The following is an 18,139-nucleotide window of genomic DNA, read 5'->3' as shown; positions in this document are numbered from 1 at the left end:
CGAGGCGAGGCCCGGCGCACGGCGGCGTGCCGCGGTCGTGCGGAGGGGAGGCGCCCGGCCCGGCCCGGCCCGGCCCGGCCTGACGCCTGCCGCCGCCGCGGCCGGCTGTGAGGGGCTCGGGGCGCGCCGCCCTGCTCTGTTTGCGCCGACCGGCCGGCCGGCAGGCGAAAGTGACTGGCCGGGCTGCCGGCCGGGTTTGGGGTGGCTGTTGTCTGGTGCCGACCGACCTACTGGGCGATGTCGTTCGGCCCTGCGCCGCCAACTGCACAATTCCATGGCTCGGCCCCACCATCAACGTCACGGTCAATGACGTTTGATGGTGGGCCGACCAGTGGGCTGGCCAGCAACCAGTAAGCTAAACCCGGGACTGGGCTCAAAAGGCTCGTCCTGCTCAGCTGACAAAGGGGTCCTTGCCCTGTTTTCGTCCAAGGTCTCCCGACCGCCGACGGCTGTGCGGCCAAGTGGGGGTGTTTTTACGTCCGCCTCAAAACGTTTTTTGTGTTAATGACACGCTGGCCGGGCGCCGTTTCTGGCCGTTGCTGGGACGTCTCCGGTGCCCCACCGCCGTCCATGCTTTGTGTGTGTGTGCCGGGCCGTCTCCGTTGACGGCGGGCGGCGCGGCCGGCCCTGACGGCGCTCCGGCACTGGGAAGGGCTGAGCCGGGCCGGGAAGGTTGCTCCTCCCTCCCCCCTCCCCCCTTACGTTCCGCCCCGCCGGCGGGGGCAGCGTGCCGCTGACTCAGCGAAGGCCGCCGCCGCCGCCGCCGCCGCGCCGCGCCGCCCCGCCGTCGCGCCCGTCCGACGTCAGTGACGACCGGGCCGCGGACGGTGCAGGACGACACTGTCCGGTGGTCGCGCGCGCGCCGCCGCTGCCGCGCCACTCCGGCTGCCGGCGGCAGCCTCGCGCCCCCTGACACGGTGCCCTGCGACCCGGCTCGGCCAGCAGGCTGACTGCAGTCGGCGGCGCTGTGGTGACGGGTCGCGTGCGTCGGCCGTCCGGTGCCGGCCGCTGACTGGCTCGGGGGAGTGGGGTGGTTGGTGGCCGTCGGTGGGGCGTCCCTCCGGCCCTGGCGCCGGGGCACCGCCCGCCTACCAGCCTGCGGAGCCGGCGCGGCGGCCGCTCTGCTGCCCTGGTGACAGGCGAGTGATCGGGGGCCGGCCCTCTGGCTCGGTACCGGGGCGCCGCTGTGGGGTGGCCGCTGGACCTGCTTGTCCGGACTCGTGCCTCGTCCCCTCTTGAGCGGTAGACGCGATCGGGGCGCGGTGGGCTGTTCGCCGGAAACAGTGCGGGGAGCTGGGTCAGGCGCATTTTACGTCGTCTCTTGTCCATCAAATGGTATTGGAGAGAAATCCGCAGCCTGTAGTCACCGCTACTATTCGAAGAGATACGCCCAGGGTCACCCATAAATCAACAACCGATAGAATACATGTGCGTCGTTAAAAGCGTAGTAGGTTACTGAAGTGCACGCGCGCATTAGCGTTTACGATGTCACGGTAGTAGCGTTTACCGATGGTTACCATGTCGTTGGTAAACGGGTGCTTTTTAAGAAACATCGCACCGTGTTTGTGGAAAAAGGTTTGTGATAGCAGGAAAATAAGTGATGCTATTTCTAGCTTTAGCATTCTCAAGCAGATCAGAGGTTTCAAAGGTGTCTTTCACTGGGTGGTAGTTGTACGTTTAAGAGCTGAAGCCTATCAGAAGAGCGTCTTTTTTTGCTCGATCGAAGCAAAGGATCTGACTTAATGATTATTCAGATTTTATTATATATTAGGTTATTATTCAGATCCTTAATAAATTATTAAGGATCTGAAATAATTGTTGTTAGTCCTAACAGATGTAGAATAACAGAAAATGTGCTATTTTTGCGATGTTCCGCGACGCCGGAAGGACCACATTTTTCGATAATCGGCCGCACAGTTTCATGACGGTAACTCATCCGTGTATTTTTCTTCTATTGTATCATTTACAAAATGCATCAAGTTTCAAATCGTGTGCGACTTAATCCGTGCCTTATGATACAATTTTGAACAGGAAAGCCTGTGCCCGCACCGTGTTGCTCCGGATTATTTTGTGGCCGAAATGTTATCATATCGACGTCAGTCATACTATCGTTATTAATCGTATCGCACCATATCGTCGTGAATCATGAGGAGGCGACGCCGTTTTCTGGATGTCATGTCTTAGGAATCAGTCGAATAAGACCGGAGGCAGTGAGTCCGGGAGCCATGTGTTTGGCTATGATTCGCTGCGAGAAGCCAATTCGTGGGTAGAGGGGTGGTCCTACGAGGAAAGCGCCGTGGAGCAAATGCAGCATGAGAGCATTGGCGTTTCTGCCATATGCGATAATTCGTATTACTTAGTTTCAGGGTTGTCTGCAGCCTCTGTATTTTTGTTTGTTTTGTATTTGCTGCGGGATGCCAATTCTCAGCCACAGCTGTGGTCGCCTCTGAAACTTACAAGGAAAGACCAGTGAACCAGATGCTGTTTGAGAACATTGGCGTGTGTACCGTATGTGATGCTTGATACCGTCCTGCTTAGTTTCAAGTGTGTCTGTAGCTTTGGTATGTGTTTGGAGTTTTCTCAGTCTATGTTTAACTCACGCCTCAGGCATTTCTTTCGACGACTACATTTTAGTTAACTTTTAGTGATCAGCTTCTCATTCTTTGGAACTAGTACAGCGTAGGTGATACACGTGGCGTAGCGAGGGGCCTTACAACGCCGTACCCGCATCGGGTGGAGGTGATAGAAGCCCCTGGAGCCGGAAGGCCCCAGTACGCTTTGGCTGGTCGAGAACCCCGCAGGGCTTCTAAATAATACAAACGGACTCTCTATGGCATCGCAATGCGATCCCGAGCTTGAACAGCTCTTCCCAATAAAAAACAGGGTCCCGAATACGACGCAGTTCTTGGCTTATCTCCCCCCTTCCTTATGCCCCGATTTGGCCCCTTCTGGTCGAAATCCTGGCTACGCCACTGGGTGTGCAATGTATGAATCAGAGTCAGAGACAGGTTGAACTAAAGCAGCAAATGGCATTAGGTGCCTCGGATGGGTGCTGCCATTTGGTGGAATGATTTGCCATATCCACCATCTAGAACAGAACCCTGAAGCTTAGCCAACGTGAAGAAGGCGATAGTTGCGTTGTGATGCCTGGGTTAAAGCCGTTACAACGATGTATATGTGCGCAGGACACGTATTTAGCAGCTTCACCATGCCTGCAAACTCGAGAAAGGTCGTCCGTTACACATGCTACTCTTCTTCGCCTAACTGCCCGCCGTTACTTGTGTGTCAGCTGGCTCATTGTCGTGTTATGAGGTGGAACCAGTCCCGCGCGTCTCCCTCGGCAACACAGTCACCAGTCATTGCAGCACCGGTCGCTCAGGGACGTGTTGCCATGTCGCAGCCCTGACGAACATGTCCTTATGTTGCCGTGTCGCAACCCTGACGAGCATGTCATATTGCCATGTCGCAGCCCTGACGAGCATGCCCTTATGTTGCCGTGTCGCAGCCTTGACGAGCATGCCCTTATGTTGCCGTGTCGCAGCCCTGACGAGCATGTCCTTATGTCGGCGTGTCGCAGCCCTGACGAGCATGCCCTTGTGTTACCGTGTGGCAGCCCTGACGAACGTGCCCTTTTGTGTTCCAGCACCAGTCCGGGCGAGGCTTCAGCCGTATGGAGCTGCTGAAGGGGAGCAGTGAGTTCTGCCGCTCCCAGCACAAATAGACTGGCGCGTGCAGCGGCCGTCCCGACGCCCGGTCGGCAGGCGGACCCGCTCGTGTTCCGGACCGCGCCTCGCGCCGCGCGCCGCCCGCCTCTGCGCCTCCGGTCCGGCCGGCCACATGGGTTGAGTGGGCCCGGCCGCGCCCCGCCGAGCCCCGCCCAGTGCTGTTGCGCGTCAGGGCGCGCGCGCCCGCTGGACTTGAGCCGGTGCCCGCACAGCCGCCGCGCTGGGAGCCAGCGCCTGCCACCTGGCCGCCGCCGCGCCCGTCGCGCCCCTGGTGTCGACGACGACGGCGACGACGACGCCGCCTGCTTCTTCCCGGCCGCTCTCCACTGACATGAGCAATATGAGGAACAAGAGCATCCGACCGGCTCCCTCGGAGATCGAGTATAAAGGCATGCGCTTCCTGATCACCGACCGGCCCACCGAGGCCACCCTGCCCTCCTACGTGGAGGTGAGCCTCGCGGCGCGCCGCCGCCGCCGGGCGAGGGGCCCGGCGCCCTGAGGCGCCCTGAGGCGCCCTGAGGCGCCCTGAGGCGCCGGGCTGCCGGCAGCGGCGTGCTGGACACACCTCTCGGTCCGTATGCCGGGGTGCGATTTGTGTGGTGGTGTGTCGGGGTCGGGTTCATCGCACGCCTCAGGGTTTGGCCATCGTGTCCCGGACCCGTCTCATGAAGCGAGGACTCGAAACTGCACAGTTTGAGTGGCGTCGCGTAAGTGAGCGTCTCGAAAAAGCCTTTCGCTGTTTGATGTCGACAGTCAAGGAGAAGCGTTATTGTTCATGCCGCGCCTGTTCGCCGCTGCGCCTTGTGCAGCTTTGCGTGAATTGAAGCGCATTTATTCGTGAATTCTATTTATGAAACCGGGTCATAGCGACCCCAGTAGTTGCCAATGCTTGACATCGCCTGACTAGGGAGAGCGGGACGGGGAGGTGGGAGTACTGTCGGCGCTTTTGTGGTACCATAATCCTCGACTGGAGTATGTGGTATGGTCTGTAACGACAGACTTGCGGAAGACGTTATCAGCTTCCCTCACACGCGACCACCATGTTCTGGCGGCACAGTCCAGTCCTTCATTCGGTTGGATAGGGCTAGGGGAGCCGTTTGACCCCTTACCTGCCGACCGCCCCTATGTGCCCCATTTACGGCCTCGCAGCGCGAAACGCGTTGCACCTGCTACTCTGGTAGCGCGTCAGTTGGGTTTGCCCTTCGTCAGGTACGCGCTAAAAGTGCTCGCAGGTCAGATCCCACATTCGCTCTCGTCTTGGTTGAAGGTACAATTTCTGAGTCGACAGCAGCGTAGAAACGGTTCGCGTTCCTGGGTGATATGAGACCCATTACGTTAGTGAACTAATGGTTTTCTCCCCGTAGACATTGTGATGTGCCGTGGAACGCTAGCGTTGTGGCTTATCGTGTCCGTGTCCTCCGGTAAAAATTGTTTATATCCCACGAACAAGATCCAGTTTAAGTAACCTGGGAATTTTCATAGACAAGTGTCCCTGAGACCGTAAGTGTCCCTGAGACCGTAAGTGTCCCTGAGACCGTAATTGGTGTCCAAAAAGACATAGGGGGACTAATAAACTAAGACTAACTGGCGAGGCTTCGAGCCAAATAGCTGCCGATCATGGCCCCGCCCGTCATCCCAGCTACCACTGGCCAGAGTCCAATGGTCATGGGACGGAACGGGACAGGTGGGCACGGGACACGGGACACGGGACGGTGACGCGCGACGCGGGACACTGGTCACGGAAGATGGACACGGACACGGACACGGACACGGACACGGACACGGAAGACGGACACGGACACGGACACGCGGACACGGACACGGACACGGACACGGACACGGGACGGTAGACACGAGCAATGGCTTCGTGTGCAGTATTTACACCGTGGCTGTGGATGGGAAACACTACGCTACTGAACTGCTTGTTAGCTGCGCAGAGGCAGCTGCACGGAGCCCACTAAGGACTGCCTACACAGCCGGCCGGCCCAGAAGGCAGGCTAGCGGGAGGCCACAGCGAGGGGTACGGCGACTCCAGCGTTGTGCTCGGACACTGCATGAGTCACTTGTTTGCAAACTGTACGATTCTCACTAAACGCTCACAGAATTGATGATGAAATTCTTAGCAACAGGTGTCAGCTTATGCTGGTCAATCGGGATTCCCCTGCTTACTTTCCCGGGTAGTCCATTTTCCTGACGGTGATGTCTCACGATAATTCGTGCTGACGTTTTCCCCTCCCATATTTCCTGTCTCATTTGATGACAGGATTACATTCGATGACGATAAGATTACGTCGCATGCCGCGCATCGCGTTTTAAGGCGCGTGTCTTATCAGTGCGGATCACTTATCTTGTCGCGTCCAGCAAGGTGGTGAAACAACCGAGCGCTGCACATTGGTTCGGAGTACCGTCAGAACCAAAACTCGCATCGTGGTCGGCGTATTCACGTGTCGGGCGTGGCCTGTGTGACGTGTCCTTGATCTGTGCGGGCCCGAACGTCGCCTTGGCGCGTTCCTGGCTCGTCCACCGCCGGACACGTCGCCAGGTGTCTACCGGTCCTGCCAAGTCGCATGGGCGGTGACACGACCGCGACCTGTTGACATTCTTCAACGTCGCCGGCTCCGTCAGTGGCCTGACCCCGACCTGGACTTGGCCTCTGACCCGATTGCGAACGTGGCACCTTTGGTGTGATCTCTTAGCGCGCCCCACGTGCGGCGTGGGTTTGACCCGTGGCCTGGCCCTTAACGTGGTCCTCATCCTGTCCCCCCTGCTTGTCCTCTGGCGGCGCACCCTTGAGCTGGATCAGATTCTGACCCGGCCGTGGTCAGAGCTCTCCCCTGGGCATGACCTCTGATCTGAGCGTGACCACAAACGTGGGCCTGACCTCTGACCTGGACCTGACCACTTGTGCGGGCCTGACCCCTGACCCCTGACCTGCGTCTGACCTCTGACCCTGCCCTGTGTTTCAGGAGCTGAAGCGGCACAACGCAATGGCCGTGGTCCGCGTCTGCGAGCCCACGTACAAGACGGATCTGCTGGAGCAGGAGGGCATCCCCGTCACCGACCTCGTGTTCGACGACGGCACCTTCCCGCCGGCGCCGGTAAATAGCCACCACACGTCGCCGTCCAGCGCCGCCCGGCTGGGCCCTGCGGCGCCATCCTGGCGGCCCCTGACCGGACTGTCCCAGACTCTCAGCAGCTCCCGCCGTCTCGCCGTGTCGCGGCCACGCGTGCTCACGGCCGCCCGCGCAGCGCGTCAGCCGGGAGCTCGGTGTGGATTTGTTTGGGTCAGCGCTGTCAATTACGCGTTGTTTTCAAGGCGGGGGCATGTTGATGACACGCTCGGGAGCGATCTTATTACGCGTTCGGATTGGCACCGTGGCGAGCGCCGGCTGCATTGTGAGCGTTGGGGCTGGAGCTCTGGCGGCGGAGGCGAGCCGCGGCCAGAGCGGGCGTTCCCGCGCACGGCCGTGGCGGCGGGCGCTGTTTTTCTCCCGGCGAGAGTGCGGTGTCGGCCGCCACCGCCGGCGGCATATGCTTATGTTGTTGACGCGGCGGAGCGTCGTAGCGGGCGCGGGCCCGTCGGGGTGCGCCGGGAGAGCGGCGGACCGCCGCCGCACAGCACGGAGCGGCCGGGCGCGACCGGGCCGCATCGGTCGCGTCCGGCCGCTCGACGGGGCGAGGTCGGGTCGTCGGGCTCGCCGGAGTCGCTGGCCGGCCGTCGATGAGTCGTGCACGTGTCGCGCAGTTCGGGTCGGGTGCCTGGCACGCGCCGACAGCTGCCCACGGTTAATTATACGATCTCGCGACTCTGACTGTGCCGCGCGCCAAGGCCGGCGCGCGCCGCTGCCAATCGGGCCGACGGAGCGCGAGCGGCGCACCGCACCTGCGACCTTGGAGCCGACCCCAGGGCCGTCCCGCCCTGCGCCGGTCCGGCCGGCCGGCCTCGGCTGCCCGCGGAACACACGCCAGACGGGCGACTGCGGCGAGACAGCCACGCTCGGTCAGCGGACGAGGCCATGACTCTGTGTCCGGTCGCGGGGCGTCCAGCGGGAACCCGCTGCCCACCGCCGGCCCCCTCACAACCGGCGGTCAGGCGCACCCCCGCCTGCTCGTGCTGCGCGGCGGCCACCTGTTTGGGAGCCGGCCGGCCGCCCGGGGCGCGCGCCAGGAAAAGCCGCGCCGCGCGGCCGGGCACTGTCGTTTGGCTTGTCCGAGTCTGGCGGCTGCCGATGTGCTGGCGGCGCGCTCGTGAGGCTGCGCCCTCGTGGGCCTCCGTCAGCCGCGTGACGCCTGGCGCCGGCCGCCCGCACCGGGCGCCGCTGTGTTTCGCTCCGGGGCGGTGCAACTCTCTCACAGAGCGACGTTGGCGGGCGGCGGTCCTGACACGCAACAGCTAGGTTGGACAATATTTTTTGCTTGACCGGGAGACGTAATGGGCTCGCGTCACTCCTGCTTGTTCATTCTTTCGCTGTAATGTTGCCTCCGCATCGCTCGGCCTGCTGCGTTTTATTTCGCCGAACGCGAACTACGTGACAAATAACGATGCATCAGGACTTACTCAGGCGTCATCAGCGCATTATTCCATGACACTGACAGCGCAAGGCGTACTTGGTGTCACCGCCATAAATATCCCGGCCTTCTTGTGTTGCTCATAACGCCTTTATAACTCCACTTGATTCCCGGGAGAGACTGCGCTGCATTGTCGACGCGATACGTGCGCACTTGGCGGTATTTTGTTCTCGGAAGTGCTACATGCGGCTGCTATCTCCCATGCCCGCGGGGCTGTCTGGCTGACTATCGGTCGGTCTTGATCGGCCTGTCTGCTGTCCTCCATGCCCGCAGGGCTGCCTGGGTGACTATCGGTCGGTGTCTTGATCGGCCTGTCTGCTGTCCGCCTGTCGTTCGCGCTCCGCCTCTTTGGTCTGACCGCAGAGGACCGCCGTCGCCGGCCAACCACCGCCCGGGCTGACCTCTCCGATTGTGACACGACAATGGGCCCCTGTCGCCCAGTATTGTCGCGTGTGACAAGTTCTCAACGTTTTGCATGGCACATATGTCGGCGAAACGTCGATGCAGGTCAGCTTGAGCCCCCGATTCGATCCGCCCCCGTCACCAGATGTCGGGACGGACGGGGAGGACCAGGGGTACGGCCTGGCCCACGCGGCGTGACTGCACGGATGGCTCTGACCGGGCCCTGTCGCGCGACATGTGCGCCGCTGCTGGCCGGAGGGCCTTGTGCGCCGCTGCTAGCCGGAGCCTTGTGCGCCGTTGCTAGCCGGGGAGCCTTGTGCGCCGCTGCTGGCCGGAGAGCCTCTGGGCGGATCGCGGAGCGGTGGGTGTGACCGCTGGCCGCCGCAGACGGGCTGGCGTCACCCGAACACGAGCGACGCTCCGACGACGCGCGACTCGCGACCGCGCCGACGGGCTCTCGGACCCGGCGGAGGCGGGGGCCGGCGCCGCCGACGCGGCCTCCAGCAGCAGGTGTGGGTGGCGCGGCCAGCTGTGTGCTCAGCTGCGGGGCGGCCGCCCGCCCACGCAGGGGTGCAAGGGCGCCCGGCCGGGCGGCGGTGCAGGTCAGCCGACACCGGCGGCGACCCCGGCCGCGCGGGTCGACACGCGCGGCACGCAGCAGCTGGCCGTGTCGTCTCTTGCAGGAAGTCTTGGGACTACACACCGGTGCTCTGCCTGACCGGTGATCGGTCCCAGTGTGGCTTGCACTGTACTTCAACATTCGCTCTGCCTAACAAACAGACCCGTGGGTTGTCGCTTGTCGCGACAGCGATAATTATGTAAACGAAGCTGTAATGTCCGATTAATTCTCGGCTAGCACGAACTTGCCGGGGTCATATTTTAGCACACTGGTTCCCACGTCAGGCTATCTTCATAATTGTTTCAGCCGACGTTTTCCAAATGAAACACCTGCTGTCAGCCATCAATTTGAAACGAGCCGACGTGGAATGCTTTATTCCCCCTCCTTGTGGGGCGGTAACCTGTCTGTCGATGGTTCTATGGTGCATGCCACTCAAGTGACGGCGCCCAAGGAGTTCAATTGGTGTCACGTTTTACGGTAAATGGGGGAACCACCGCGAGAGTCGTCAGACTGCGCTGACCGCAAGCGAGCCGAGACGCTGTCGATCTCACTTTCCCCGAGCTCGCGGCCCACTCGAACCTGTGGCGTCACAGCCTGCCGCCGCTCCCTGATCACTAATCCGGCTGGAGGCGGCGCGCGCGCCGACACGCGGCCGTCCGGTCCCGTCGCGGCCGCTGTCCGGCTTTCGCCGGCCGGCGCTCCGCATCCGGCGGCGGCGGGGTGTGGTCCGTGCTGGGAGCCGCTCTCGGCCGGCCGCAGTCGGCCGAAGCTGGTCCGTTTCTAGCGGCGCCGGCGGAGGCGGCGGCGCGCCCGCCCCGTCCGACGAACGACGCAGAAAGGTTGGGGTCGGCGCCAAGGCGAGAACAAGGGCAGCGGGTCACGAGAGAAACGGGTCGGAGGAGACCCAGGCTCCGCGCGTCGGTGGGAACGTGGGACGCTGAGACCGGGGATCACGGAGGGGGACGGGGGATAGGGAGGTCGGACGCCCAGGGACCTGACGGAACGACAGGGAGGGTGCATGCAACCGCGTGCTGTGTTTTAGTGTGCTGAGAGCGTGTCCAGAGCGATCGGTTGTGGGAATTACGGCGTGCTGTCGAGGCAGTAAAACTAGCTCTTCAGGCACGTTTAGAAGCGCTTTAAACACGAGTGGCGTTGTCGTGGTCTTTTGGGAGCATCTCAGTTGTACTTTGTGCATCTGTATACTTTGAGTCATTGCTGTTTGCTTCACCGCGGCGCACCATGGTGCGACCAGTTATCATATCCTGCCTCGCCTTGAGTAGCCACTGGGTTCTATCGGGCAGTTACCCTCGTCCCACACGCCCCGCCGATTACACCGGACGGCGCGCGCTCTTCGCCACAGCTCCTCTAGCGCGCTCCGCTCCCGTGGCGCAGTTGCGAGGTCCGGGTGACAGCGGAGCGGACGCCGGTCCGCGCACAGCCATCAGACGAGCCGTGCCGCGTCGCAGCCCCTGCGGCCGCCGCCGGCCGATGCCTCTCTCCGCACGCGCTAGCACTGATGGCGAGTTGCGCGTCCCGAGGGATGAGGCTCTTAGGTCGGGGGCGATCCGTCTCCGTGCGGCGGGCGGCCGGGCGGGCGGGGCGCGGATGCGGACCGGGGCGGGAGTGCGGACGGGGCCGGCCGGCGCCGCGGTGGGAGGCGGCCCGGCCCGGTCCGATCGATCGCACCGTTTGCCGGTGAGTGGGTCGAGGCCATATGGTGGCACCGGTCGCCGGTGGGTGGCGGCGCGGGGGAGGCGCTCGATGACGCGCGACATCGAGCCGAATACGCCGAACCGGGTCAGGCGCTCCGACAGGCGGCGGCGCAAGCGGAGGAGGCGGGCGCCGTCTATTTCCGCCTGGATGCGGCGGCGCTAACGACCCTGGTCGCGGCATCTGTCTATAGATAGCCCGACGGTCCAATGCCCGGCGCCGAGTCGCGCGGCGTCGTGCCGTGGCGTGGCGGCGGTCGATCGTCGATACCGGTGTCACCTCTGCGACGATGAGGCGGCCCGGCGGCTCGCACGAGCTGCCTGGCGCGCGACCCTGACCCGTCTGCCAACACCAACAGCGGCCGGACGAGCGGCGCGCCTCCTCAGCCGAGCCGGCGGCTGATTGTTCCCGGCCGGCGGCGCTCTGTTTCAGCGCGGCGCAGTGAGGCCGGCCGTAGGAATCGCCTCCAAGGACAGCGCGGACGAGCGCCGCCTGCGTCGGAGGCTGGCCGTTACCGAACTCAGCGCGATACGCATCGGCTTCGCCCAGCGTTAAACCAGCGGGGTTCAAACATGTTTCTTGTTCAGGTGCCTGGTGTAAGGGCTATTCTAAGCAGCAATGAGCCGAGTCCACTGGACCACACACGACGAGTATTGCCGGCATACCAGTTCTCCCTACAGTTGTCCACTGCCCGGGCGGTGTGGGACGGCGCTGACGCGGCACCGCCGCCCGGCGGCCCACTCTGCGCCGCCGCCGGTCGGCCCGGTCGTAGCCGGGTCGTATCCGGACTTCACAGAACGCCAACCGCGCAGGTGGCTCTTTAACGCACCGAATCAATGTTCCCTAGGCGACCTTGCAGCGGAGGTGAAATCAAGCTGCAGGCGAGATGGCCTAGCTAGTGTCTCGCCCCTGTCGTGGTGGTAGGGCGGCAATGACCGTGTCACGCTGACGTTTTTGCCAATATATTCTGTGTGACTGGGAAACGAATCAACCTTGAGCCTGACAAAGCTCTCCAAGGTTGGAGGTGCACCGATGCAGTCGGTGAGGGTGAGCGCGCTGCCTGCCTGTGTTTTCTCACCGCGTGTCGCGTTAGACAGCATTTCCCGTTGCTCTTTTGCTCGGAATTCATCGACAATAAGGGATTTATGTGCACTCACTTATGGCTGTTTGCTTGTCAGCAAGGCTGTAATTTGAACTTACCGTTGGATTAAGATTACTTCGGTCTTAACATCATATGTTCGTGTAATCTTGCTCGTAAATTGTTTGTGCTGGTTGTCCATTGGAGTGCTTTTTCACGTCCTGATGCCATGTAGATTAGGGGGCAATGAAGATGTGCAAACCGCCAGTCATCAGTTTTTACTACCAGCCGTGTGGTAAAAACTACTGTGTGTACGTTTATTACGGACGGTGGAGTGGCTGGAGCCGCTGCCTTAGCCGTGTGCTCCTGTTTCAGGTGGTGGAGCAGTGGCTGGAGCCGCCGCCTTAGCCGTGTGCTCCTGTTCCAGGTGGTGGAGGAGTGGCTGGAGGCGCCGCCTCAGCCTTGTGCCCCTGTTCCAGGTGGTAGAGGAGTGGCTGGAGCCGCCGCCTTAGCCGTGTGCCCCTGTTCCAGGTGGTGGAGGAGTGGCTGGAGCCGCCGCCTTAGCCGTGTGCCCCTGTTCCAGGTGGTGGAGGAGTGGCTGGAGCCGCCACGTTAGCCGTGTGCCCCTGTTCCAGGTAGTGGAGGAGTGGCTGGAGCCGCCGCCTCAGCCGTGTGCTCCTGTTCCAGGTGGTGGAGGAGTGGCTGGAGCCGCCGCCTCAGCCTTGTGCCCCTGTTCCAGGTGGTGGAGGAGTGGCTGGAGCTGCTGCGGAAGCGGTTCCGCGCGGACGCCACCGCCTGCGTGGCCGTACACTGCGTGGCTGGCCTGGGCCGTGCGCCTGTGCTCGTCGCCCTCGCCCTCATGGAGCTCGGCCTCAAGTACGAGGACGCCGTGGAGCTCATCAGGCAGTACGTATGCTCCCCACCCCCGCACCGCACCACACGGCACGGCACGGCACGGCACATTGCACCTCATCAGTCATCGCACCGCACCGCACTGCTCGGCCGGGCGACTAAGACAGACATCCTGGGGTGTATTCGCAGCGCACCACGAATGCTCTTTTCTTCGTGACGTCACGTTGAATCCTTGCCGGCCCTGTTCACAGCACGACTCGTTTTTTTTTGTATCTGTAGCTGTAGCTGTCGTGACAATAACTGCGCATGTAAAGACACAAAGTTTTCGTTTGGAGGTACTTTGAGTGCTCCTAAGAATGAAAACTGCAGAAACTGCTCTTTGTAACGCACATAATACCTTTTCATCACTCGAGGTCTTTCTGGGCGCGCAAATCGACGTACCTACAAGTTAATCCGTTGCTTTTTGTGTCCCATCGATCCAGTCGCGGTAAAAGATTCTGCGCGTTCGGCAGGGACTCACGTAACATCGCTTAGAATCCTTGTCGTCTTGGTCGCTGCGAACGTCGAACTGCGCAGAATCTATGGGGTATGACGCCATGAGTGACGTCGACAGGATACATTCTGCGAATACACCCCCCTAGTAATCGCCTATCAGTCCGTTAGCATGCGGTGCAAGGGTTGGCTGGCCGCTCGCCCGCGCGATCCTCGTGTCCGTGCACGTTTGCAGAGGCGGCCGTCTCGCCGGCCGTATCTGGGCTGCAGCCGCCTGCTGTCTGGGGGCTCTGTCTGGCCGACTGATAGATGATATGGTGAGCGTGACGCGGCGGTCCGGCCGGCGCCCGCCGACGCGCCAGTCGGCCCGTGCGCCGCGTCGCAGCCTGCCCGGCCGTAAACAGCGGCCGGTGCCGTGAGCGTCGCCGGCGGCCGGCCGGTCGGTCATACCTTGAGCGTCGCCGGCGGCCGGCCGGTCGGTCATGTCTTGAGCGTCGCCGGCGGCCGGCCGGTCGGTCGTACCTTGAGCGTCGCCGCTGCCGCCGCTTCCTCGCCGCTGCCGCCGCTTCCTCGCCGCCGTCAGCGCTGGCGGTCGGGAGCGGGGCCGGACCGTCGCCGCGCGTCGCGGGTGACGGGCCGGCAAGGCGGGCGCCCGCACCCTCGGCCGGGACCGGGCGCGCGTCGCGGCGGTGTCCGCGGCGGCCGGGAGCTGCTCACGGCGCGGCTCTGGCTCGGGCGCTCCTCCCCGCCTGGCCCGCCGAAGCCGGTCTGGCCCGCCTGTCAGATGTGGCGGTGTACCGTGACGTTATAAGGGTCCCTGGTGTCATTTGTTGCGTGGGTGGTGTGCACCACCGGTGTCCGGTCTCTGATCTAGTTTTGGGACGCTCCCAAGGTCGACCAGGTGCGGCCGTACGTGAAAGAGGCAATCTGTTGTGCAGTCCGAAAGAATGTGTTCCGGCTGTATCATATTTGCACAGCGATGTTTTCCGAAAATGATGACGCAAGAGCTGTAATTTTTTGGCATTCCTTGCGCCCTGTTGGGTGGTAGTGCTTTCCTTGTCACGCTTGCAGCATTGCTTCGTCAAAATCCTGTGACCATCGCGCATCGTCGATGTCTGCTTGGGCGGGAACATCACGATGTGTCCTCGTGCAAGCTCAAGGAAAATTGTGGCCATGGTGCATGCTATCTGAAACGGCAGCTCGATATCGTGTCTTTGTGACCGGCAAACGTCTTAAGGTGTCCCCTCTACTGGGCGGTTCAGGCAGACGTCTTCCCACCAATCCACCCATATACGACACTTTATCGGAAAGATCGATAGTGAATAACCGCGATTTCTTATTACGCGCTTCAACGCCCGGAACTTTGTCAATATGCAATAGTCGTCCTGGGGCGACGCGCGCTGTCCGGTCCAGCGGGTGCGTCTGGAGCGCGTGCTTGGGCACCACCTGCGGGTCGGCATCATCTGGTCACCATGACGACGGATCGAAGGCGATCGCGGGCCGGCATCGAACGCAAGCGGCCGCAATCGTTCGTTTTTGTCCGGCCCGGGAGCGCCGCGGGCGCAGCGGCACGCCCTGATGAGTTCGTGGATGGAGCCGTGTTTTCTGCTGGCGGGCGGCCCTGTGATTGACTGTGTTGTTGGCGGGGCGCGTTAGCTCGCGTGGCACGAGATGACCCGGCCGGCCGCACGCCGTGGTTATCGAGGATCAGCGACATCGGTGCTCTGCGCCGTGGCCTTGTCCCGGGTGGGGGTCAGTGCGCCCGCCGACCGTGCTGGGTCTGGCCGTAGGGCGGCGGCTGTGCGAGTGGTGCTTCAGGCTCCATGAGGATGAGGATGGGGCTCTGTGATGATGAGGATGGGGCTTCCTGATGGTAAGGATAAGGCTCCCCGAGGATGAGCATGAGGCTCCCTGAGGATGATGATTGGGCGCCCTGAGTTATGAGGTTGGAGCTCCCTGAGGATGAGGTTGGACGCTTCCTGAGGATGGGCATGAGGCTCCGTGAGGATGAGCATGAGGCTTCCTGATGATGAGGAGCCGTCTTGGATGAGGGAGCTGCCGTCTGGCTGGCTAATCAGCGAGGCTCTTCTGGTGATGCTGGGGCTGACTATGGGCGCGCGAGGGCAGCGGTCAGACAATTCGCATGGCCCCCACATGACAGGGAATCTGGCGTGGAACAGAGCCATGCTACGCTGGCGCTGTTCGTCAGCCGACAGAGAAGCGAGGCCTAGCGTCCGGACCCGAGACCAGGCCGCGCACGACGCGTGCGGGTCTGTCGCGCCGTCGTGTGGATCGGCGAGCGTCGGCCGCCTGTCGTCGCGCCGCTCGCGCAGCGCCGGAGAGTCGGCCGCAGTGAGCCGAGTTGGCGGCAGCGAGCCGTGACGCGGACCGGTTCCTGTCGCCGCCGCCGCTGCGGGACATTCGTGTCATTTTTTGCGCCCTGGTATGGATCAGCTTCTTGCGTGACCTCTCGGCGCTGCTGCGAGTAGCTGGACGAATCGCACGTCTCGCGGCCATCTCGCGCGCGACGTCAGCGTACGCGGCGGTCTCCCGAATAGGCGCGTCGCGGCCCACGCCGCCGCAGGCGGTCGTGGACTGCTCGGCTCCAGATACCCGCCCAGTTTGTGGATGTTTGCGACCCCGTGGTCGTGACTGGCGCAACCGGTGATCCCGTGCGCTGTTTGCTTGCGCGCTGGTCCGACCGCGAACGCAGTGTAAGCATCAGGTCGGCAGCCTTCGCGGGGTCGCTGTCGCCCGACGTGGAATGTTGGACATGGCAGGCTTTGTCTTACCGAGTCACTCACACATCATTGCGTTACGTGTGACTGTCACCTCCTCTGCTGCCGGATATCCATTGTGCTATTTCCCACCGTCACATTCCATGAGCTATCGAGTGCTCGTAGCAGCTGTGAGCGTCTCGTCGTCCTCTGTTGTAGCGTGTTGTAATCCGGCGGTACCCCAGTTGACTGTGAACGGACGTGCTTGTGCCGGTGTGACGGCGTGTCTTGGCGCGCCTGCCGACCCCGGTCTGGCACAGCCTGGCGGTCGGCAGTCCGGCTGCCAGGAGCGGCATTCCTGTTGTCCTGCAGTGCAGCCACCTTCTCCCCGGCCGTCCAGCCGTCCCGACCCTGGCCGGTCCGTCGTCACCGTCGCCGCCGCCGCTGCCCGGCTGGCGGCGGCGGCGGCCGGACTCGCCGGTCACGTCCTCCACCGTACCGCTGTCGCCGGCTCGCCCGTCGGCCGCTGCCCCGCTCGGCGCCCCGACGGTCCGGCCGCCGCCCCCACTGGCTGTTGTTGCCAGCGGTGGGCGGCCGGGGTCAGAGCCGAGGTCGGGGTCGGGGTCGGGAGGGCCGTGCCCACCCCCGCCGCTGGCGCCCCGCCCGTGCAGTCACGTGGCCCGGCTATTCGCGGCCGGTGGCTGCTCTCTCGCTGCGCAGTGCCGCGACCGGGCCGCCGCCGTTTATTTACGTCTGGCCGGCCGACGCGCGGCGCCCGTCCTTGGCCGACGCTGCCCACTGCTAGGGCTTTCCGGTGACGTCACGTTCAGGGGAGCGTCCGTCCAGCCCTTGCCGCGGGCAGTGCGGGCCCTTCGTGCGCTGCGCGGCGTCACTAGCAAACTGCGCCGTTCGTGGCTGACCGACCCTGACCCTGTTGCAGGAAGCGACGCGGCGCCATCAACGCGAAGCAGCTGCAGTTTCTGGAGAAGTACCGTCCACGCTCCCGACTGAAGCTGAAGAACGGCCACAAGGCCGGCTGCTGCCTGCAGTGAGCAGGCGGCGCCACCGTCGCCCCGCCAGGCGGGAGCACCGCCGTGTGTTCAGCCGCGCCGCCTCCGCGGACATATCATTGAGTTGCGTTTTCGTCCGCGTTCAGTTCGGCTGGTCCGGTGTGGCGTGCGCGTGCTCTGCCCGGTCGGCCGGTTCGGCGGCCGTCGGCGCGGCCTGGCGACGCCGGAGAGATGTCGACACCCGACGCGGCTTGTGGGACGACTCGCCTCGGGGCTCGTTTTGTCTGCGCCACGGGTGAGACGAACCGCGACCCGCCGTGCTGATCTAGTACCCAATTGTTTTGCCGTCCAACTACGGCAACGATAAATTTGCCCGAGCATGCCGGCGACGTTCGTGCGACGCCTGGCGGCCGTCGTGGCAGTGGTGACTACCTGCGGGCGACACCAGGCGGCGCTATGGGGTCCTCTTGTTTCTCCTAGGTTTGTTTTTGTTACGCGGCGCGTGGGGCGTCCCGGTGGCTCCGCATCGTGGCCGTCTTTGTGCACCGCTCGACCGCGGGCCCTGTTTTACTAATCTGTGACCAGATAGTCGGGAGTGCGTGAAACGTGCGTGTTTCTACTGTAGGCAAATGAAAAATAAATTCTGTGTATTCGCCTCGTGTTTTTTGCGGAGTTGTGTTTAGAATCTTTGCTCGTAGGTGGGTATCCGGAAATCGGACGTTTATGAGATCGATAGTAGGGTGGAAATCGCACTTATGTCCAACACTGATGTCAGTGGAAGACAAATCGTCCACTTTTCTCCAATGCAGTTATCGTTGATCAGGGAGATTAACCTAACATCGTCGTATATCATTCTTGGCCTTGATCCAGGGACGTGTAATTTCGCTAAACGGCAGATGCGCACGTGCGCATGATTCATGCAGGTTGCAGGGGTGCCTGGTGACACTTGTGGTCCGCACGCGAGA

The 18,139-nt window shown here is 62.6% G+C and overlaps 1 protein-coding gene across 1 annotated transcript; it reads left to right on the top strand.

Annotated features, from left to right (window-relative positions):
* Positions 1-3,937: 3,937 nt before the first annotated feature.
* LOC119101090 (protein tyrosine phosphatase type IVA 3) lies at positions 3,938-17,829 on the top strand. Its single transcript, XM_037224356.1, has 4 exons — positions 3,938-4,173; positions 6,692-6,823; positions 12,843-13,009; positions 17,105-17,829. Exons 1-4 carry the CDS (start codon positions 4,057-4,059, stop codon positions 17,214-17,216), a joined length of 528 nt encoding a protein of 175 aa, XP_037080251.1. The 5' UTR covers positions 3,938-4,056; the 3' UTR covers positions 17,217-17,829.
* The last annotated feature ends 310 nt before the right edge of the window (positions 17,830-18,139 follow it).

This window comes from Pollicipes pollicipes, unplaced genomic scaffold (genome assembly GCF_011947565.3).
Source record: "Pollicipes pollicipes isolate AB1234 unplaced genomic scaffold, Ppol_2.1 Scaffold_4881;HRSCAF=5763_pilon_pilon_pilon, whole genome shotgun sequence".
Taxonomy (NCBI): Eukaryota; Metazoa; Arthropoda; class Thecostraca; order Pollicipedomorpha; family Pollicipedidae; genus Pollicipes; species Pollicipes pollicipes.
The sequence above is the reverse complement of the archived record's forward strand: the minus strand, read 5'-3'. Positions and strand labels throughout refer to the sequence as shown.

Excerpts from the sequence above, each read along its gene's own strand:
- LOC119101090 (XM_037224356.1), top strand. The coding sequence starts at position 4,057 with ATGAGCAATATGAGGAACAAGAGCATCCGACCGGCTCCCTCGGAGATC. Across the intron at positions 6,824-12,842 it reads GCACCTTCCCGCCGGCGCCG|GTGGTGGAGGAGTGGCTGGA; the intron begins GTAAATAGCCAC and ends CCCCTGTTCCAG. Across the intron at positions 13,010-17,104 it reads GCCGTGGAGCTCATCAGGCA|GAAGCGACGCGGCGCCATCA; the intron begins GTACGTATGCTC and ends ACCCTGTTGCAG.